The sequence below is a fragment of the Pipistrellus hanaki genome (genome assembly GCF_964339955.1).
Source record: "Pipistrellus hanaki genome assembly, chromosome: 15".
NCBI lineage: Eukaryota > Metazoa > Chordata > Mammalia > Chiroptera > Vespertilionidae > Pipistrellus > Pipistrellus hanaki.
Genome location: NC_140517.1, coordinates 14,763,009 through 14,785,564, shown reverse-complemented (window position 1 = coordinate 14,785,564; position 22,556 = coordinate 14,763,009). Strand labels below are relative to the sequence as shown.

The window sequence follows — 22,556 nt, the reverse complement described above, 5'->3', positions numbered from 1 at the left end:
CTATACTCAATGGAATCACCTAAATTTTAGTAACTGCTACTAAAGAGACATTCGTGTGCATTTTAGAAAAGGACAAGCTTCTGTTTTTGATGCATCTCGTTCAGTTATCTGCTTTGTGGTGACTGCTCTTCCCACAGTCAACTATTTATTTACTCAACAAGTATTTATTGAGCCCTAATCACTTGTAAGTTTAAATAACATGAGACATAAACTTTACCCTTAAGTTACAATCACCAGGGGGGAGATATTCATCTACAGCTGTTTACTAGAGAGTGAGAGGTGGATGCTAATGGAAAGCTTGGAGAACAACTAAATCTTAGAGGAAGGGAGATAACTTTCAGGGAGAAAGCAGCTGTGTGGGCACTCTTGAGGGCCTCTTGCAAATGTCTCAGGGCTTCTACATAACAGGGCAAGTTGGGAAGAACTGAAAGTAAGGTCTGGAGCCTACGGCACCAAAAGGAGGGGAGTGACAGGTAACCAAAGATCAGATCATAAAGGACTCTGGGTACAAGACAGAGATTTTGACTTAATCCTGTACGGGCTGGAAAGTGTAGGGGAGGAAAAATAATTTTTCATTCTACACTTTTACATTTTGGCTGAATAATCAAATTAACATGAGAGAGATTAACAGGAGAAAATGACCACATTTTCATAGGGGGTTCCATGGCTTATATGCCATCTTGAGCTGAGAAAGGAGCTGGAGGGGGGTGTGGTTAGGACTTCAAAAGGCAGGAAGGTAATTCACATAAAGATGGAAAAGCAAACAAGTACTGGCAAAGATGGGAAAGCAAACAAGTGCTGGCGAGGATGTGCAGAAAAGGGAGCACTAGTACACTGATGGTGGGAATGTAGACTGATGTAGCCACTGTGAAAAACAGTATGGACGTTTCCTCAAAAAATAAAAAATGGAACTTTTGACCCAGTGACCCCACTTCTGGGAATATATCCCAAAAAATCAGAAACACAAATCAGAAAGAATATATGCACCACTATGTTCATAGCAGCGTTATTTACAATAGCTAAGATTTAAAAATAACCCAAGTGCCCATCAGTAGATGAATGGATAAAAAAGCTGTGGAATATTTACAGTATGGAATGCAATGCAGCTGTAAAAGAGAGGGCTCTCTTACCCTTAGGAACAGCATGGAGGAATCTGAAAAAGTATTATGCTAAATGAAATAAGCCCATCTGAGAAAGACAAATATCACATGATCTCACTTATTTGTGGAATCTAATGAGCAGAATGAACTGAACAACAAAATAAGACCCAAAGCCTGAGGTAAGGAACAGACTGACATACCTCATTGTGGAGTTGGGGGACCAGAAGAGATAAACCAAAGAACTTATATACTTACATGCATAGCCAATGGGCACAAGCAATAGGTTAGTGAAGACCTGGGAGGTGGGAGGGTGAGGGTAGATAAGGGCTGGGAGGAAAGTGAGAAAGGGGGGTGGGGGAAATGGGAAATACCTGTAATACTATCAACAATAAAAAATATTTTTTAAAAAAATTTAAAAAGAAATGAAATCCTGACAGCATGTATGAACCTTGAGAACATTATGCTGAGCAAATAAGTCAGTTGAAAAAAGACAAACACACCCTTGAAATGGAATTGAATTGCACAGGTCCAATTATACGCATGGGTGTGTGTGTTTCTTTTAAATAAATACATATAGCTCTATAAAAAGAAAAAGATGGAAAAGCAAACATTTAGTACGTAAGTGTTTGCTGGGACATCTTTAACAATGGGACACAGAGAGGACTTTGATCATACTTAGATGTCTGTGGGTTTTTTTTTAAATATATTTTATTGATTTTTTACAGAGAGGAAGGGAGAGGGACAGAGAGCTAGAAAAGTCAATGAGAGAGAAACATCGACCAGCTGCCTCCTGCACACCCCTTTCTGGGGATGTGCCCACAACCAATGTACATGCCCTTGACCTGAATTGAACCTGGGACCCTTCAGTCCTCAGACTGACGCTCTATCCAGTGAGCCAAACTGGTTTCGGCATGATCATACTTAGTTTATAGCAAACTATAGCTATCTGTCAATAAGAGGCTCCTGGCCTGGAGCAGGTCTTCTAGCTAAATGATTTTATTCAATTAGGGAAAAGGCTAAAAGTTCTTTCTGAGCCTCTGTTTCTTTAAAAAAAATAACTTAAAATAATCAAGATTCCAAAAGGCATAATTAATTTGGGGTGGTAAACTCTGTTTCTGCCCAAAAGCTGTTGAAAGATTTTAAGGAGGGGAATGACTGATTTGCACTTAAAAGGGTAGTTTTGGGCAGCAGTGGCTGATGGACAGAGCTGAGGAACAGAAGAGAGAGGCTGCTTACTGGCAAAGCCAGGCTAGAGATGAGCAGACTTAGGATTCTGACAATAGGGATTCAAGCATGCACCTGAACAGCCAGAAAAGAACACTTGGGAAGGTGGAGCAGGGACTCTGAGATGGGGCAGTCACAGACTTCCTAAAAATGCTTATCAACGCTAAGGACTACACAGGAGAAAGGTAGTGGCTAGATTAGAAGAGATTGCTGGTTCCCTTTTCTTCAGGAGCCACATCACCTCGCTTCTCCCAGGGTCTCAAAAATGTCCCTCTCGCCTGGCCGGGTGGCTCAGAGGGTTGGAGCATCATCAGGACACCAAAGGCTGAGGGTTCAATTCCTGGTCAGAGCACATACCCAGGTTGCGGGTTGATCCTGATCAGGGTGTGTAAAGGAGGCAACTGACCAATGTTTCTCTCTGACATCAATGTTTCTCTCTGTCCCCTGCCTTTCTCTCAAATCTATAAAAACAAACAAACAAACAAACAAACAAAAAAACATGTCCCCCAGTTTCAAAAAAAAAAAAAAAAAAAAGAATATCCATTTCTATCACTTATTACAGACTCTGCAGAGATGGGCTTTGACCAAGAAGCACCTTAAAGCATTCCCTAGCAGTTCTGGTCAGCCGTCATATTGCCTAGATCCAGGATGTGGCTGGATCCCAGAGATAAGAGATGGAACTCACTTGACAAAAGCATACTTTCTTTCTGGCCAGGGAAAGTACCCATGGAAAGAAAAAACAGAGAAAGAAGTCAAAGGGTTTCCATGGGAATTCCTGAGAAGCAAAATGCCTAACTTCTGAGGACACCTGGGGACAGAGTCAGAAGGCCCTGCTCCAGCTCCGGACGAGAAGGGGCCAGGGCCAGCAAGGAGGGCTCAGAGCTACGGAGCTCACTCAGGACACCGAGCTGGCTCAAAGCTAGGATTGTGGGGAGGAAAGGGCTAACCTTGAAAAGTTTACTTGTCTAATCCCAAGGAAAAAAGGTTAGCCTTTTCCTGATAGCCCTGCTTATAAAATTCTATCCCAGTTTCCTTGTAATTATGCACAGGTCAAGTTTTTCTCTTCTTCACTTTCCTCTTTTGCTCCATTGTTTCTTATCTTTGTTCCAAACTTTTCCTCATGTTCGCATTGCCTTTGGGAGAACAACTCTTGCTAAAGTTACTCTTCAGTCTTTGAGGGATAAGAGCATTATCAATAATGGCCTGGTTTCTAATCATTTCCGCTTGGGCTCAAGTTGAAAAGAACACCTTCGCTGTTCCCGTTCTAACCATAAGGGCAAAGGCAGGGATTACCACTCACCGGCGTTTCCCTCACATAGCAAAGCACTTTTTGGCCACCAAGGAGATGATCCTCGCTGGCTCCTTCTGGCACACGTGGAGGAAACGCATTGTTGTAACGGATGATAGAGAGGGGTTTCTGTGCCACCGACACACAAGGTTTGGCTTGGGTCATTGCACACTTCCCAGAAGGTTCAGGGGACTTCCATGGGAAGCCCGTGAACTGGCCAAGAACACTCTACTATAAACTCCAAATGTCACCTCTGTGGCTGCCCAATTCTTCCTCGAAACTCCACTCCCTAGAATCTCTGGAACTCTGGACCTATAGCGTGGCTTATGACCAGTATGAGGCTTTATGAGCAATAGATATCTTTGATATGGCAATTCTGTTGCTGGGGAATTAGCTTACATACATGAGTGATGATGTGTGACTATAAAGATCATTATAAACACTCACAGCACAAGACCCTCAGTTGCTCTCTCTTTCTGCTTCGGGAGAGGGCTCAGAATCCGCCCATCTATTCTTCCGCCATCTTACCTCCCCTCCATAAAGATCATTATTGAGGTTTCTGAAATGGCAAATAACCCTAAAGTCCTTCAATGAGGAAACTGGTTAAATAAGTTGTGGTATATACACACAACAGTATTCTATTCTATTTTATTCTAGTGATAAAAAAATAAAAAAGAATGAGGAAACACCTTACATATGGCCATGAAAGCTCTCCAAGACATATTGTTAAGCTAAAAAAGTGAGGTGTAGCGAGGGTGGATTACTTGCTATTTTTTGCATTATAAAGAAGGAAAAATGAAGAACACATATACATTTGAATTTTCTTATGTATGCAAAAAAAAAAAAAGTAACTGAAAAGACATAATAAGTGAACTCAGTTGCTATTTGAGAGCAAGTTAGGAAATGGGCAGATGGAGGACAGCTGTTAGAAGGAGACTTTTCACTGACAGATGACAACACACCAGCTAACAGCTAAATATTAGCTGTGAGTAAATAGAGAAGAGATTACTGCTTCCGAAACAGATAAACGTTTTAGGTGTTCTTCCCCCAGAACAATACTGTGGCCTCTAAAAAGTATGTCTTTACCTGTTTTTACAAGCAGCTCTAGAAGTTTTCTAATCTATGACTAGGCCTCCTCCACAGACACAGCTCCTTGTCACAGATTTCCCCTCGCCTACCGTGCAACACGTGACAGACCCAAGTGACAGGCAAGGCTGTGAGCTGGCAAGTACTCCTTCTGCCTGAAGAATCTTAGGAAGCCTTCTTTAAATTCTGAATCTGTGGACTTAATGATCACAATAATGATACCTTTTTTGAATAATGTTTTTGTTTACTTGATTGTGGGTTGTTTTTAAAAAAATATATTTTAATTCAGTATGATTTTACTTTTGTTTCTAGTGTACAGCATAGTGCTTTGACATTTAAATAATTCTCAAAGTGATCTCCCAATATTTAATAATTTTAGAAACAATTTGAACCATGTGACTATTACCTATTGTAGTAAAAACTTTTTAAAAAATTGTGATAAGACCTGTCACCAGGAAAATAGCAACCCTGAATCCAGCTCCAGTTACTGTCTAGAAATATATTTTCTCTTCTTTATTAAAGCTTGAAGGAAGAACTTTTGGGTTACGGTATATAGTGATAGGCAAATTAGCACCTTGCTACTATCAATATTTTATTCTTTTTGTAATAAGCTATTTTAGCTTTCTTAAAATACTGATTTTTAAAGAGCTAGGAAAAAAAAGGGAGAAAGAGAAACATCGATATAAGAGCAGAACATCGATCGGCTACCTCCTGCAAGCCCTGCCCAGGGGATCAAGCCTGCATCCCTGGCATGCACTCTGACTGGGAATCAAACCAGCAACCTTTTGGTGCATGGGATGACACCCAACCAACTGGGCCACACCAGCCAAGGCTATCTTATCTCTTAATAATCACTTATGTCAGTAAGTCACCCCAAATGATCCAGAATCATTTACCCCCTAAAGAGGGTTAAGATTTCCCTTGGAATAGTATTCTAGCATGATGCTGAAAACCATGGTCTTTGCACACAAAGTGAGCCCTGACTATGACAGGACTGGCTCGGGATTCCCCCCAGTCTGTATGAGCCTTAGAGAGAATCACAGTGAAATTCGCTTCTCTAAATATTTAACACTAGAGGCCCATTGCACGGAATTCATGCACTTGGGGGCGGGGGTTCCTCAGCCCAATCTGTACCTCTCACAGTCTGGGAGCCCTCAGGGGATATTCAACTGATGGCTTAGGCCTGCTCCCCAGGGGAGCCTAAGCCGTCAGTCAGACATCTTCAGCTCTGCTGCAGAGACAGGAGAGGCTCCCACAGTGACAGGAGAGGTCCCGGCTTCTGGCTCAGCTGCACTCTCCCTATGGGAGTGCACTGACCACCAAAGGGAAGCTCCTGTGTTGAGTGTCTGCCCCCTGGTGGTCAGTGTGCATCATAGTGACCGGTCATTTTGCTGTTTAGTCAATTTGCATATTACCCTTTTATTATATCGGATCTAACAACTAGCAAATCAATCTAATATACATATTCTGTCAGATAAAGTTGGTTTACTGTTACCTACCAGAACATTTTTTAAATAATAAATATCTTAAATTCTTGCTGAGATAGCATTCCCTAGGGTTGCCTAGTACACAACATGCCCAACCATACTGGGAAGCCCTGAATAGCTTGTGTCAAGTGGTCAGCATCCCCCAAGCAGCAGCACAGTCCCTAACAGGCCACAGTTTCATGATTGCAGTTCAGGTTGGCTTGCCACACTTTTCAGAGTTGGCTTTAATGAGACAATTCTACCCAAATAGCTTCAGATAATTTATTACCTACACATAATGTGAGGTCAGCACTGAGTCAGTTCCCCATGTTTTTAATCCCACAGGATGAGACCACATCAGGGGGACCACGTGACACTGAGGCGATAATTCCAAACTGAAGCCAAGCAGCTCTGTAGCTTGCAGCTGTAACCTTCAGGGACTGAGAGTCCTGTGCTTCATTGAGATAAAGAAAGGTAATGTGGCTATCTCAAGAGGGTGGGTGATGGCCTTGTGGTAGTTCTTCATAAGCCAGCTTATCTTCCTTAGTTCCCGAAGGAAACATAGGGCTTTCAACCATAACTTGGGCCAGACTGCAGTTAAGCTTTGCCTAGTGGCCTGGGTGAAGATGTGCATGTCACCAGGGTTCCAGGGTGGAGCTGTTCCCTACATTGATTAAATACGGCAGAGTTTAGAAGTTTTTCATAGCACAGTGGACAAGAAAAACAAGGAGAGAGGAGGTAAAGAGCCTAAAAGAAACAGAACTTATTGACACACTAATTTCAAAAGTCAGGAATTGATTCTGAGGAGCATTTGTGCAATTGGTTGCAAGAAGGCTCCAGCTCTCTGCATTGCTCACTGGTGGGGGTCAGGGAGAAGGTGGCCTTGGCTGAGGGGGGAAGAGAAGGCAGACACCAAAACACAGCCCAACACAGCCCCTCTGCTTGTTCCTTAAAGGTCTTCCACTTCGGCACGATGGTACTGCCCCCCAAAATGAGGCCCCTGCTGTTGTTCCTGATGTCCCAGATGGCCATCTTCATTCTATACATCCATTTGTACAACCACAACTTCAACTCCCTGTCCATGAGGGAGGAGCCCAAGCCCATGCATGTGCTGGTCCTGACTTCCTGGCGCTCTGGCTCTTCTTTTGTGGGCCAGCTTTTTGGACAGCACCCGGATGTCTTCTACCTGATGGAGCCTGCCTGGCATGTCTGGATGACCTTCACACAAAGCACCTCCAGGAACCTGCATATGGCGGTGCGGGATCTGATACGGTCCATCTTTCTGTGTGACATGAGCGTCTTTGATGCCTACATGAAACCTGGTCCCCGAATACAGTCCAGCCTCTTCCAGTGGGAAACCAGCCGGGCTCTGTGTTCCCCGCCTGCCTGCGACGCCTTCCCAAGGGATGCCATCATATCAGAGGCTCAGTGCAAGATCCTATGCAGCAAACAGCCCTTTGAGATGGTGGAGAAGGCCTGCCGCAACTACAGCCATGTGGTGCTCAAGGAGGTGCGCTTCTTCAACCTGCAGGTGCTCCACCCGCTGCTGAGGGACCCTTCCCTCAATCTGCACATCGTGCACCTGGTTCGGGACCCCCGGGCGGTGTTCCGTTCCAGAGGACGCACCACAGCAGAACTCATGATTGACAGCCAAATTGTGATGGGACAGGAGCAGCAGAACCTCAAAGAGGAGGACAAACCCTACTATGTGATGCAGGTTATCTGTCAAAGCCAGATGGAGATCTATAAGGCTGTGCAGACCTTGCCCAAAGCACTCAAGCAGCGCTACCTGCTCGTGCGCTATGAGGACCTGGTCCAGAACCCGCTGGCCCAGACTGCCCGGATGTATAAACATGCAGGGTTGAAATTCTTGCCACACCTCCGGGCCTGGGTACACAACATCACTCGAGGCAAGGGCACGGGTAGCCACTCCTTCAAAACAGATTCTAGGGATGCCCTCAGTACCTCCCAGGCCTGGCGCCAGTCCTTGCCTTATGAAAAGGTTTCTCGACTTCAAGCAGTCTGCGGTGATACCATGAACTTGCTGGGCTACCGCCAGGTCAGATCTGAGCAAGAGCAGAGAAACCTGTCACTGGGTCTTCTGTCTACCCACACCCCTTGAGGAGGCTCCGTCCCCATTGGCACCAGCCTCAGCTACATTAACTGAAGGCTGCTTATGTCTGAAATTTGCTTATGTCTCTGCTGGTGTACACATGAGCTCAAGCTGTGCCCACACATGCTCAAGCCAAGAAAGCTTTATAGCTCTACTCAGGTCTAGAAAAGAGACTCAGTAACTGTGTGTTTGGCACATTCCACCACTGGAGAAGGAATACTGCCATCTCTCCTTAGCTTTCCTATCTGTGTATACCTCAGAGACTTCTTAGCTGGGGTCCTATTTATACCATACAGTATCAGTGGAGTAAGTCCATTAACTTCTCTGTCCATATCTTGCCCAATGGGAAAGGAGAGACAGGAAATGGGTCTTCCAGTAAAGAGCCCATCAGTCCATTCCACAGTGATGTGAACTCAGAATTCCCAGTAGATTAAAAAAGAGGGTGAGGAACAGGATTGGACACTTACCCATGAGGTTGGACAACAGTTATCTGTTATCACAAATATGAAACAAAATCTCTGCACAACAGAGCAAGCTCTTAAGTTTTAAGGGGTGGCTGGGCCTGATTTTCATGTCATTTCTCCTCGGGGTTTTCCTAATACATGGAAGATTTTCAACTGGGAAGCTACCATCTGTTAACATTAAAATTCCAAAATAAGACTCTGTTTGGAATGTCCTCTTTTATGTTTTCTAATTTTCTTAACAGTAAATACTCAGAGTATCCCAACCTAAGAGCATAATCATCTCCATAGATATTTTTTCTCTTGTTATTATCTAACGAGGGGAGGGGGTCCCTCAGCCTGGCCTGTGCCCTCTCGCAGTCCAGGACCCCTTGGATGATGTCCACCTTCCTGCTAAGCTGGCAGTTGGACATTCCCCAAGGGGTCCTTAGCATTGCTGCAGAGGTAGGAGAGGATCCCGCCACTGCCACTGGGCTCCCCAGCCTTGGCTGAGCACTGCTCCCCCTATGGGAGCACACTGACCACCAAGGGGCAGCTCTTGCATTGAGTATCTGCCCCCTGGTGGTCAGTGTGCATCATAGCGACTGGTCGTTCCACTGTTCAGTCGATTTGCATATTAGCCTTTTATTATATAGGATCACCCACACATAGAAAAGTTACCAAGATGTCCAGTGTCAGATTATAAAGTCTAAACTGATCGATACTAATTGATACATTGCCCTCTTAAGAACTTGTAGAAAGTTGCCGGGACCGGTTTGGCTCAATGGATAGAGCGTCGGCTTGGGGACTGAGGGGTCCCGGGTTCGATTCCGGTCAAGGGCATGTACCTTGGTTGCGGGCATATCCCCGGTGGGGGGTGTGCAAGAGGCAGCTGATCGATGACTCTCTCTCATCGATGTTTCTAGCTCTCTATCTCTCTCCCTTCCTCTCTGTACAAAATCAATAAAATATATTTAAAAAAAAAAAAAAAAAAAAGAACTTGTAGAAAGTAGACAACCAGCAACCACGCCCTTTCTTTCTTGTGTGAGGCATGAGTTGTAATGATACCATATGCATCACTCTAGAGTCTGGGCAATGAATTTCTTTAATTTGATCCCTCAGCCAGAGGACCTCAGTCCCAGTATGACTGGTGATACTGGGCCCTTCCTGGTCACCTCTCCTAACAGGAAAAGTTGTTTCTTTCAGTCTTTGCGACATTCCTCAGATCTAGCTGTGTATCAGAATCATCTGTTAAAAATGCATTTAACAGATTAAATTGTAATCTCCCAGGACAGGGGAGGGGATATATATATAAATCAAGTGACCAGGTGTCTCTCCCACGGCCAGCCTGGCAATGGGCACCAGCACTGTTGGCCTTATTGCTCCAAGACAGGTGACTTTCCATGACATGCCAAGTGTCTATACCATTTACTCCTGATACTGCTGCTGTCCTCAGGTTGGAAGGCATTGGAAGGTCTAAATCTATCTGGAACTCCATGGACCTCTGAGTCCTAACTTTTAAAATATTTCATTTTGTCCAAACCTGAAAGGTAGCATCATTTCATCTTATGTTTCTATGTGCTTAAATAGCTACCTCTACCAGGTGGGTCTTTGAAGTTCATTTATATGGGGCTTTAAAGGAGTAAATTTATTCTAACATCCAAATCCAAGCCACTCTAGGCACATCTCAAGAACATAAGACAGGGTAGCTATAGCATAAAGCCATGCTATATAACCTCTTTAAAAATCGGACCCAGCCGAAACCGGTTTGGCTCAGTGGATAGAGCGTCAGCCTGCGGACTGAAAGGTCCCAGGTTCGATTCCGGTCAAGGGCATGTACCTTGGTTGCCGGCACATCCCCAGTAGGGGGTGTGCAAGAGGCAGCTGATCGATGATTCTCTCTCATCGATGTTTCTAGCTCTCTATCCCTCTCTCTTCCTCTCTGTAAAAAAAAATCAATAAAATATATTTTTTTAAAAATTGGACCCAGTGTTGAGCAAGATTTAGTGAGCACTTTGTCTCCTGTCCATGTGCTCAGATGGCTGGCACTGGAATTTAGTGAGGAAGGTGGCAGCACACCAACTGTGGATATGGGGAGTCTGGGAGCTGAGAACCTGTGACGAGCCCAGAAGATGGTGTTCTGCTAAACATACTTCCTAATTTGGGGGCATCTGTTTGCCTCCTCAGCCTATGAGCTGCAGGGGATCTGAGGCTGTTTAAACACAGATGAGGGGGGATTTTATATAAATTTCTCAGGCTAGTATGCAAGTTTGGGGAATGAGCTTTCTCGTGCCTAGATCAAACAAAATAGATTGAACCGTCTCATTTCAGGTCAGCAATTGATGTTTTTATGAAAACGATATTGGGCACCGACCCTAAGCCCTCCATTTTAGGAAAGAAGTCAAAAGATTTTAGATAGTTTTTTGGATGGTGAGAAAGAGATCATTTTGAAATAAAGGAGCTTCGACTTACTGTCATTTAAATGTGTTACTAGATGGCTTCATTATCCATATAATGAGAACAATTGCTAAGAGTTTAGTAAATGTTAATTAAAACTATTCTTTTTAACTTATGTATAGTAGTTATGGAAAGAGATGGGAAGGTGGAATCAACTACTGATTATTTTCGTGCAAAAATCTTCCATTATATTGTGTATAACATGTTTCTCAAAAAGTAGTTTATAGTCCTGGCTGAGTGGCTCCATTAGTTGGAGCATTGTCCTATATACCAAAAGGTTTTAGACTTGATTTCTGGTCAATACCTAGGTTGTTGGCTTGATCCCCAGTCGGGCACATATGGGAGGCAATGTTTCTCACATCAGTGTTTCTCTCTTCCTCTCTCCCTCCCTCTTTCTAAAAGTCAATAAACATATCCTCAGGTGTGGATTTTAAAAAATTAAAATTTACTATGTCATTTAAACTAAATATAAATTAATTTTACGGACTAAGTATATTATCATGAGTTCTATTGAATTACTTTCACAGACCAGCAAAGCAAAATTTAAAATGAATATATGTGAGTGACAAAAGCCAAATAACAATATATCTCTGATACACATTAGCTTAGGATTCCCAATAACCTGTTGAGGGTTTTGTCCCTCTTCTGCACAAATGTTCCCGGTCATTAAGAGAAAGGTTACTTTTTAAATGCAGTACTGAGCGGAAAGTACTGATAAATAACCAGAGTAAGGAGATTTGAATATAGCATTTCCGTTAAAGGGTGTCTTCATTATGTGCTAGGTGCTATGTATACAGTAGCAAACCACAGGCAAAGCCCCTCCTTTCATGCAGCTTATATTTCAGTTGAAGAGTGGCAGAACAAGCAATAAGCATATGATTATATGTGTTACAAGGAATAACAGATTAAGATAAGGAGCTAGGGGTGAAGGAGAGTAATGTTATAAAGAGGGCGATAAAGAACGTTATTACTGAGAAAGTGACATTTGAGCATGGACTCTTGTGCAGCAGACATCTGGAGCAAAGTGCCCCATTAAATGCCAATGTCAATATGGACAGAAACAATAGGGATCTAGTGAGAACCTGCCATGTGCTCGGTACTATGCTGAATTTGTACAGAAGAAGTTCAGATGTTACAGGAAGGACAGTATGACAGACGGGGTATGAGCTCATGAGCAGATGGGCTCTGGAACTACACTGCCCAGGTGACTCTTGTTATCAGCTGGGGGAGCTCAGGCAAGTCCCTTCACATCTCCATGTCTCAGATCCTTCAGCTGTAGGGTGGGTACAATAGTGGCAGCACAGAGCACACTTAGCAAGTGTCTGGCACACACGCAGGCGCTCACTGTGAATATCATGCTAACACCTGGTCTTGCCTCTCAAGGACTGTCTTGCATCATTTCTGGAACATCCTCATTAAGGTGATGCTGAACAGTAGATCACCCTTTATGGCATTGCTGATCATACTGATAGTGATTAGGAGATCGATAACAACTTCCTGATCTTCTAGTTTCTCTACATTGGATCCAGAGTTGAGTCGGTTGAAGAGGAAACAAAACTAACGGGAGGCAATCCCTTCCTCACACCCACCCCCGCCCCAAAGGACATTTGGCAATGTCTGGAGACATTTTTGGTTGTCACAACTTGGGGCTGGGGTAGCAGTGTTCCTGGCATCTAGTGAGGAGGAGCCAGGAATGTTGCTAAACCTCCCTCAATTCGTAGAGAAACTCCCTCCCCCACCAAGAATGCTCTGGTCCACAATGTCAACAGTGCAATTGTTGATAAACCCAACTTTAATCAGAGAATAATACAAGACAGATGAAAAGCTGATGATTCAAATAGATTTCTCTCCCATCCTCATTCAATCATATTCAGTCTCACTCAAATAGCACACTACCAGACAAGTGTCCCGACTGGGGAGATGCCACTCCCAGGGCTCTTTTGGTTCCCACTCAAGTCATCTCAAATAGAGTGGTTGAGTAGACATTATGAAACACAGAGCAGGCTGATCGACATGGCTCAGTGGTTAAGTGTTGAAGCAGGAGGTCATGGTTCGACAGCTGTTCAGAGCACATGCCCAGGTTGCGGGCTGGCTCCCCAGAACGGGGTATTAGGAGGCAGCCAATTATTCTCTCTCATCATTGATATTTCTGTCTCTCTCCCTCCCTTTTCCTTTCTGAAATCAATTAATATACATATATATTTTTTTTATTTTTTTTTTAAAGAATGATGCACATTTCAGGAGAACATTTGGGATTCATTGAGTGAATCCTAAATTAGTTTAGATTAAATGGCTAACTACAGATCATGTAAATGTGCTGAATGAAAGGAATAAAGATTCCTATAAAGATAAGGTGAATGGAGGAAACTCTTGATTATCTAACCCATCATAAACCAAACTATGATACCTTAACATATGCCACACACACACACAACATTCTGGATGCAACTAAGCTTGAAAAAGTTGGCTATTCTAAATTTAACTGGGTTAAGACTTTCAGAACTTCAAAAATGTTCATGTGCATATTAAGAATAGAGTATAAAGCAGTGCCCCCAAACTCCTTGGACTAAGGACTTTTTTTAAAAATCAATATATGTAGTAACATCTGTTAGAAAAATGCTTTGAAAAAGACCGGTGTGAAAAATGCTGAATTGTTTCCAGCTATCATATACCATCTTCTGACCATATACTTTCCCTTCATTCCCAGAGAAAAAAAAAGCCATCAGACATAGACTGCTCAACTCTTCAATGAAAGCATATAAACCTCCCTTGCCATTCTGTCTTCCCTCCTATGTTGTGCTACAATATAGAATACCCTATTCTGTCCCACTCCAATACCCTATTCTGTCCCACCCCAAACACGCCAACATTGGTCTCTCTTAGCTTTCTCCCAAGCCCAAGCAGGCAAACACCGAATGGAGAAAATCACACAAAGGCAGATTACTTTACAAAACATTTATGATCACCTACATCAGTTTATGATCACTTCAACAGCCATCTGCAACCCCTTCCCCTCTCTATAATAACCTTCCCCAACCATCTTCTGACCATATACCTTCCCTTCCTTCCCAGAGAAAAAAAAAAGCCATCAGACATAGACTGCTCGACTCTTCAATGAAAGCATATAAACCTCCCTTGCCATTCTGTCTTCCCTCCTATGTTGTGCTACAATATTGATGTTGTATCTCCTGTTTAAGGCCAGTCTCTCCATCAGAGCTTTGGATTACATCCCCTCTCACCTTTTCAAGAACTACACATTTTCATTATTCACTCCCTCTCCTCTGAACTCAACTTCTCACCAAAGGATTCTCACATTTTAACGATTCAATTCTCTTTCTTCTTGGGGGGGAAAAAAAAAACAAAAAACCTCTGTCACCCCCATATCCTTATCCAACTACCAGCCTTTCCTCTTCACCTTCACAGCCCAACTGCTCTGAAGAGCTGTCTCTTTACTTGGTTTGTTTCCTTGCCTTCTACTTCCTCTTCAACCCACTCTACTCTGGATCCCACCCTCCTTTTCAAACAGCTCTAACTAACAAAAAAAAATTAAATTTCATATTGCTCATTCACTCAGTGGTCATTTGCCAATTTTCATTTCACCTGAGTCCAACCATGTACACATCTGGAACTTAGATTGTGCTATTTCTCCCACCTGGAATACCCTATTCTGTCCCACTCCAATTTCTCAGGCTTGTTTTTTTCTGACCCCTCAGTTCTCAACGAAAACACCTCCCCTGAGAGTTTTTTTTCTGGTTTTATCCTTAAGCCTCTCTTGAGTGTCATTGTACAGGCTTTCTACTATCATAAAAACGATCACGCAATAATAAATCCCTCCAATATACATATTCTTTGAGCTCTTTGAGGGCAGACACTGTCTTATTCACTCTGGTATAACCAATGCCTAGCATGATTTATAGCATATAGTAGGCACTCAATAAATACTTGTTTAATGTACTCTATTATTTGTAAAGGTCTCATTCATTATGTAACACTTAGACAAAAGGCAAATCACAGAATCTTCTATTATGAGAAACACAGTGACATGTTTAAAGACTGAAATAACTGACATTTAAAAGATTCCTGTTTGAGAGAAAGAAGGGAAGTTGAATCTTAGAGCCAACAGCTCAGGAGTGCTGGGTTGAGTGGGGTGGCAGGTGGGAAGGGGAAATAAAGTAGGGATTAAAAAATTAAGTTGACTTATATTTCTAACAGTGATATTATCATGGCAAGAGAAACTGCAAATTATGCTGTATTTCTGAAGAGCCGGGTGTGTTCATAGGGTATAGCATTTGAACTAATTAAGTGCCAGCTATAAGCCTTTAGTAAATATTTGCTTACTGATTGCCTTCCAATTGATTCTTAGCCAAATTTCCAAGCAGAGAGTTTCCGGCTTGCCTCTCCTCCATCATATCATGTTGGCAAAGTATGGTTAAAGGAATGGCTTGGGGGAATAGAGTCATCTTTGATTCTTCCTTTTCTTTCACTTTCCACATCCTATTCATCAGCAATTCCTATCAGTTTGACTTCCAAAACATACCCTGAATCAAACTACTTCTCACCATCTCCAATGCTACCACGTGCACCCAAACCAACCTCAGCTATCACTGGACCTCCTGACAAAGCCTCCTAATTGCTCTCTTGTCTCTCCTTGCCCTGCCCTTATAGTTCATTTTCCACTAACTAACCAACCAACCACAGTAACCTATCTAAAGGGTAAATTAGATGCCAATTCTCTGCCCAGAGTCCTCCAGTAAATAGTGCAGGTGACTGTCAATTGGAGACTGGATAAACAAATTGGTAAATTCATACCATGTCATACCATTTAGCAATAAAAGGAATGGACTGATTCCTCCAACACGGATGCCTCTCCAAAGTATTAAAGTTAAAAGTTCAACAGGAAAGACTTTATACTGTATGGTTTCTTTTATATACAGTTCCAGAACAGGAAAGACTGATCTGGTGAGGAAAAATTATAGCAGTAGTTGCCTCTGGGGGAAGTGGAGGTGACAGACTGGGGAAGAGAAACGAGGGAACTTTGTGAGGTGATGGAAATGTTTCATATCTGAGAGGAGTTTGATTTGTCTAGGTGCATGAATTTGTCAGAACTCAGTGGCTGTACTTAAGATTTATATATTTCATTGTATGTAAATATTACCTCAAAAATGCAAACAAATACTGAATTCTACTTCATAAGTTATAGAAATGTCGAACCACTATACTATACACCTGAAACTAATATATTGACTGCTAATTGCAATTGAAAACAAAACTGAATTCCAATTAATTACACATATACTAGAAATTTAGGAGCTACTGATGTCTATAACTTACTTTGCAATACATCCAAAAATACATCAGAGTGAATGATAGATGAATAGACATATAATAAAATAACTATACTAAAATGTTAATGGTAGAATACCGGTAAGGAGAATATGGGAAATCCATTGTGAAAACCTTTCAGTTTTGCTGTTTAAAATTTTCCATACTAAAATTATGGGGGAATGAAAACCTCTAAGGTGACCACACTCTTACAATAACAGTGTAGTCTGACACTCCCTGCTGAAAGAAACATTTAACTAGAGAAAATTATGAAAAGCAACCAATTAAAGTCTCTGGAGTCCTAAGAGAATACAGCAAACAGAGAAACATTTATTCAAGAAAATATAGTAAATTTTAAAAAATACATTTTTATTTATTTCAGAGAGAGGAAGGAAAGGGGAGATAGAAACATCAAAGATGAGAATAACTGACCAGCTGCCTCCTGCATGCCCCCTACTGGGGATCAAGCCAGCAAACAGGGCATGTGCCCTGACCTCCTGGTTCATGGATTGACACTCAACCACTGAGCCACACCAGCTGGGCAGTAAATCTTGATAAGAATCTTAAGAGTTTGTGGGAGTTGAGCCATCACCTGACCCCATCGCTTCCTAACTATGTGACAGAAGCTTTCCTCCAGGCAGGCGCCAAGAAGATAGGGCTCCCTCCCTGCTCAGCTCCTAGTTTAGGATTATGGTTTTACTTGGGGATTGGGGGGGGGGGGGGGGGGGAAGGCAGATGGACAGCACATCAGCTCTTTCTCAGGCAGGGGACTGGATTGGGACTTCCTTCCAAAACCCAATTTCCACCTGTAGGGCACAAGCATTACCTGGGCACAGAAAGCTGAGAATGTTGGGTCCCAATTGCCTCCACCTCAGTTCACTCATAGGTTCCATGCTAATTTTGAGAGCAATTTTTCTTAGCCCTGTTGTCACAGAATGCTGATTAAGGTTCAGGGGAAGAAGAAATAGAAAGGGGAGAAAGAGGAAAGAAGAGAGAGGAAAAGGAAAGATGGTAAAGATTACAATGTGGAAAAGAAGGGTCTGTTTTAATTCTTTTTTTTTTTAATCCTCACCAGATGATCCCATCCCCGCTCTCCTCCTACCCCCCGCCCCCACCCCCCACCCCAGCCATTGCTTTTCAGAGACAGTGTGGAAGGGAGGGAGGGGGGTAGGGAAAGCAAGAAACATTGACATAAAAAAGACATCGATTATTTCCTTCCACAAGAGCCCCAAACGGGGCCAGGGATTGAACCCACAACCTTCTGGTACACTGGCCGATGTTCTAACCACTGAGAAACACCAGCTAGAGCTGTTTTAATTCTTTTACAATTCTTTGTAACATCTTTCAGTGCCTGAAATTGTCTTAGTTATTTGTGTGCATGTTTGTTTTCTGTCTCCCCTACTGTTAGGATATTTGTCTTTTTGTCCCCATAGAAGATGCTCTATACATATGTGATGCAAATCCCACACCAACATGATAAATCCACGAGCAAATTATTTGAAACTTTCCAACCTTTCCACCCATTTCTCATGACCACAAATAATCACTCCCTCACCTAGTCTAGTCTCCATCACCTGGGTGTTTTTTAAGGCTACAAATTCTTAGGCCACACTTGCAGAGACTGGTCTGTCTCTGCTTTTTAACTACATATCTGCCTGTCTTTAGAAACAAGTATTTTAGAAAAGGGTAAGAAGAAAGTCTGTGTGACAGTCTGGGGAATGCTCACATGCATCAAACAAGACACTAGGATTGTTGATTATATAGGAGAAATTGCAACAAACACATAGCAACTTTTTGGGGGTGTTCAACTTGTTAATTCCAGTTTGCTTTTCTTCTTCCCAGATGTGGAATAGAATGACTGGGCTTGGAAACGGCTAGAGATTAGAATCAAAGACTCAACAAATGTAAGTGCTGGAAGGGACTTCAGGTGCCAGGGTTCTTTTCCCCCCAGCCTTACAAAGGGTTCAGCATTCTGGAGAAGGGGGCTGCGGGTGAAGATTAAGAAGGAGTCCAAGGACGAAAGATATTTCTGAAAGGCATTGGGGGTCAGAGGAGCTTCTAGCTGAAGGAGCTAAAGACTCCTTGTCTCCGACCTTGTGCTTTTATTAAATACAATTTGTCCCAAGGCAAGGTGGAAAGGGACTGGTAACAAAAGGTTTACAGAGATTGTCAGTTTCCGGAATAGCCTACAGCTGTTCAGGTGTTTGGCCAACAGGAGGCAATAAAATGCCCTGAGCTGCCTGGCAGTTAACAATAATCCTATTCAGGTGCTTTGTAGCCTTTCCAACTGGTAAACTCCATGTGACTCAACCCTGTTGAGCTTCCCAAGCTTCACCAACCTTTTGGTAAAACTCTTGTAATTATTACATGCTGGCATTGGTTCTCGGCATTCAGCCTTTACTTAACTTGTTTCCTTCTTATCATCTACATCCAAAACATCAGGATTTCACCTTCCATGGACACTATGCTATTCAAAGCATTTTCTGTGGACCAGCAGCATCAGCCTTACCTAGAAGCTTGATGGGAAATGCGGAGCTTCAGACCCCATTACAGAGCTGAGAAATCAGAATGTACAGTTTCATAGGACGCCCCCTTCCCCCCCCCCCCCCCCGGCGATTTGTGTGCAGTTTGAGAAGCACTACAGCAATTTCTGGACACACTGAACCAGTACCTACTACCTCCAAAAATGTGCCTTGGCCATTAGCACTTACCTGCCAAACTGGACCAGCAGAATGAGAACTCCTAAGTGAGCTCTTTTCCCAAATAGCAGCTGTAGAATTCATGCACCTGTGCATTAGGAAAAACAAAAAAAGCGTAAAAAGATAAAACTCCAAAGCAATTTCAAAGCTTTGAATAGGATTCAGTTTTTAGATAACATTAAGACATTATCCTCAATTTTGTCAGGTGTTATGATGATGGAAAGGAAGGAAAGGAGAAAAGTCCCTATTTGTTAATGATGAACCATATCAAAGTATTTATGTATGAATTCATATGCTATCTTGGATTTGCTTTAAAATGCACCAGAAAAATTAAAAGTGTGTGTGTGGGGGAATTGGTGAAATGGTGATAATTTTTGGAACTGAGTAATGAATACATTGAAATTCATTATAATACCCTCCTTACTTTTATGGAAAATTTCACAATAAGACTTTTTTTTTTTTTTTTTTTTTTTTTTTTTAAAGTAGTCTCAGGTTAGGGATAACCAGCAGTCCCACCAAGAGGCACTTGTGGTGGGAAAGTGTAGTCAGGAATGTTGTGTATTTGCCCGAAAGCGAAGGTTGAAGGGAAATAGGCAAGAAGTAAGGTTTATGGACCAGACACCTTGGGTACATTCCTTCATTTAATCCCCCATCAGAGCTCTGTGACATCAAGGGCACCTTAACCAAGTGACTGAATTTGTATCACCAATCATGGGATAAACTGGTTTTGTCTGCCTCCTGGTGGAATGTATGGGGAAGAAAACAAGATTATTGCTGAAAATGTTTAACTGGAATCTAATCATGAGGCAGCCGAACTTGGGACATTTTACCAAACAATCCTGAACTCTTCAAAATTGTCACTATCATGAAAGGCAAAAAAAAATATATATATATATATATTTTTAATCAGGCATACTGCTTTAAATTAAAGAAGACTAAAGAGATATGAGCTAAATGAAATGGATAAACTCTGACTGAGACTAGATTTAAAAAAGGTAAAGGCTGGAGAAAGCACCATTGTGGGGACAATTGGAAACTTTGAAAATGAATAGTGTGCCAAGTATTTCTGAAAAAAAATATTAAATGTATTGGGTGTGACTTAACAAACACACAACCTTATGAGGTAAGTGGTAACCCTCTTTTAGAGACTGGGAAACTGAGGTTCAGAGAAATAGAGGTCCACAGCAGGTAAATGGTAGCACAGAAATGGGCCCTTATCTCCCTGCCTTCAGAGCACAAGGTCTTTGCTGGTGGATGCTTCTTGCTTCACAGCAGCCCCAGGAAGTAAGAAATAGGACTGTGGTCTACAGTGCATCCAAGGGAATAGGTTGTGGCCAAAGATGGTAAAGAGGCACCATTCACTGGTGTCATGGAACCAGCAGCCATTCACTTATTCAAAATTGTTGGGTGACAATAATTGTAGAGGGCGCCTGGGTGCATTCTCTTAGTTATAGAAGAGAATAAAGCAGACCAAGAAATCCTTGCCCCATAAAACTTACATTTTCATGGTTTAAATTTTTTCCAGTTTTGAGCTATTATATAATGGACATACAAAACTGTGTAAGTTTCAAGTGTACAGCGAGCATGTCAAACTTGCAGCCCCTGGGCACATGCCTCGTTTATTTGGCCCGTGTTAGCCTTTGAGTTTGTCATGCTTGTTGCACAGCATACTATCTTGACTTACATATGTATATTGTGAAGTGATTCCACATTAAGTTCAGTTAATATCCATTATCTCATACAGATTTTTTTAAAGTTTTTTTTTTTCTTTCCTACAGATGGTCATATTTTTGTCATTCATTCTGCTATTGTGGTATATCATATTGATTTTTTTTTTCATACAATTTTTCCTATTTATTCCTGCATTCCAGGACTAAATCCCACTTAGTCGTGATGTATAATCCTTTTAACGTGCTGTTGAATTCAAACTGCTAACGTCTCTATATTGTTTCAAAGGTGTGCTGCCAAAGCAAAAACTCCAAGTGGCTTTATTATTATTATTATTTTTTTAACGGGGCATAATGTACTCTGGATTTTATAATATCCTTTGAGTTTCCTTTTATCAATGAGTAAACGTTTCAAGGAGCAAGAAGTTTCCCCCCTGCTTGGAACGTGAACAAAAATGAGGACAAAAATGAAGACACACTTGCTACTTCTGATTGTTTTCTTTGCAGAACTGGCCTCGCCTCCTACGTAACATCCCTCAATGGAAGGCGCTGTGCAACAAGTTTGCCCTACAGGGAGCATCCATGTTCGCCGGTGCCATGATACCGTATGAAACTGGTCAATACAGATGTCCTGGGAATTCAGGTCTTCTCCAACTGACTCAGTCCTTCAACCTTCGGCGTAGTCAGAACATCGCCCCTGTGCGCAGTCATGTGCTGGTGGGTGGGGCATGGCAGTGGATGCGGCTGGCTGAGAGAGGGGAACAAAAATTTAAACCATGAAAATGTAAGTTTCATGGGGCAAGAATGTTTTGGTCTGTTGTATTCTCGTCTATAGAAATGCTCATGTGCCTTCCCAGGCACCCTCTACAATCATCGTCACCCAACAGTGAAATGTTGAACAAGTGAATGACTGCGGGAGCGCGAAGTCCGCGATTCTTTGGGGAAAACTTTGGTTCCAGAGACCAAACTTTTGGAAACTGGCAACCGCCACTGAGACGGAACTTCCGCTTGGGCCTTGCTGGGCCCGGTGAAAGCGGTGAACGGTACCTGGGGGTGATCGGTCCACTTCCTGGACGCCTCCAGCCGGCTGCGGCCAGAGCAGTAGGACACGAAGGAGGAAGGGAATCACTCCACCGGGCGCGGGTCCAGGGGAGAGGCCGGAGGAGGGAGTAAAACCCAAACCCATCCCTGAGGAAAGCCCGCGCCCGGTAAAAGGAACTGGCTGGCCCTCGCCACCCCCTCAGGGTCAGCGTCTGCACCGGAAGCGGCGCCTCGCAGCCCGGCGACGACGCATGCGCCCCACGCGCCGGACGCATGCGCCCCACACGCCTGCGTAGCTGTGGGTCTCTGGCCTCTTCCCCCGCGTTGGGGGTCGGTAGCGGCCGCTGAGCCCCGAGTGGGCTGCTTTGTCGCAGCTCCAGTAGGTAGTTTCCCAGCAGGCGGTACTGTGGCCTAGAGGGAAAAGTGAATTTGCAGTTCAGAGCCCTGGTCTCCAGCCTTTTTATGCATCCTTTGTTTTAACCTGGGGCGCTGTCTCTGCTGTTATCTTCTCCTTTATCTGCCAAGCAGCTGAAGTTGTATGGAGAATTTTGTTAGCTCAGTTGGTTAAAGCGTCCTCCAAGATTGCAGTTGGATCCTCATCCAGGCTCAAAGAAGAATCAATACTGTAAATGGAGCAGCAACAAGTCGGTGTC

At 42.9% G+C, this 22,556-nt stretch overlaps 1 protein-coding gene and 1 long non-coding RNA gene across 3 annotated transcripts in view; one reads left to right on the top strand and one right to left on the bottom strand.

The window, feature by feature from the left end:
• The window catches only part of CHST4 (carbohydrate sulfotransferase 4), a 14,663-nt gene extending 5,735 nt beyond the window's left edge, over window positions 1–8,928 (top strand). Inside the window, exons 2-3 of one of the 2 annotated variants that reach the window (XM_084905370.1) lie at window positions 6,510–6,638; window positions 7,120–8,922. In XM_084905370.1, the coding sequence (XP_084761496.1) occupies window positions 7,138–8,286 (1,149 nt within the window). In that variant the 5' untranslated portion in view covers window positions 6,510–6,638; window positions 7,120–7,137 and the 3' untranslated portion in view covers window positions 8,287–8,922. Of the gene's footprint in view, window positions 1–6,509; window positions 6,639–7,119 lie in introns of both variants that reach the window. The other variant, XM_084905371.1, reaches the window with a different exon arrangement.
• On the bottom strand, window positions 8,132–22,556 carry LOC311633124. The gene is made up of 3 exons (XR_014796901.1): window positions 21,434–22,556; window positions 19,208–19,283; window positions 8,132–8,230 (listed from the first exon to the last, which is right to left on the bottom strand). It is a non-coding gene; the product is annotated as an uncharacterized lncRNA (long non-coding RNA).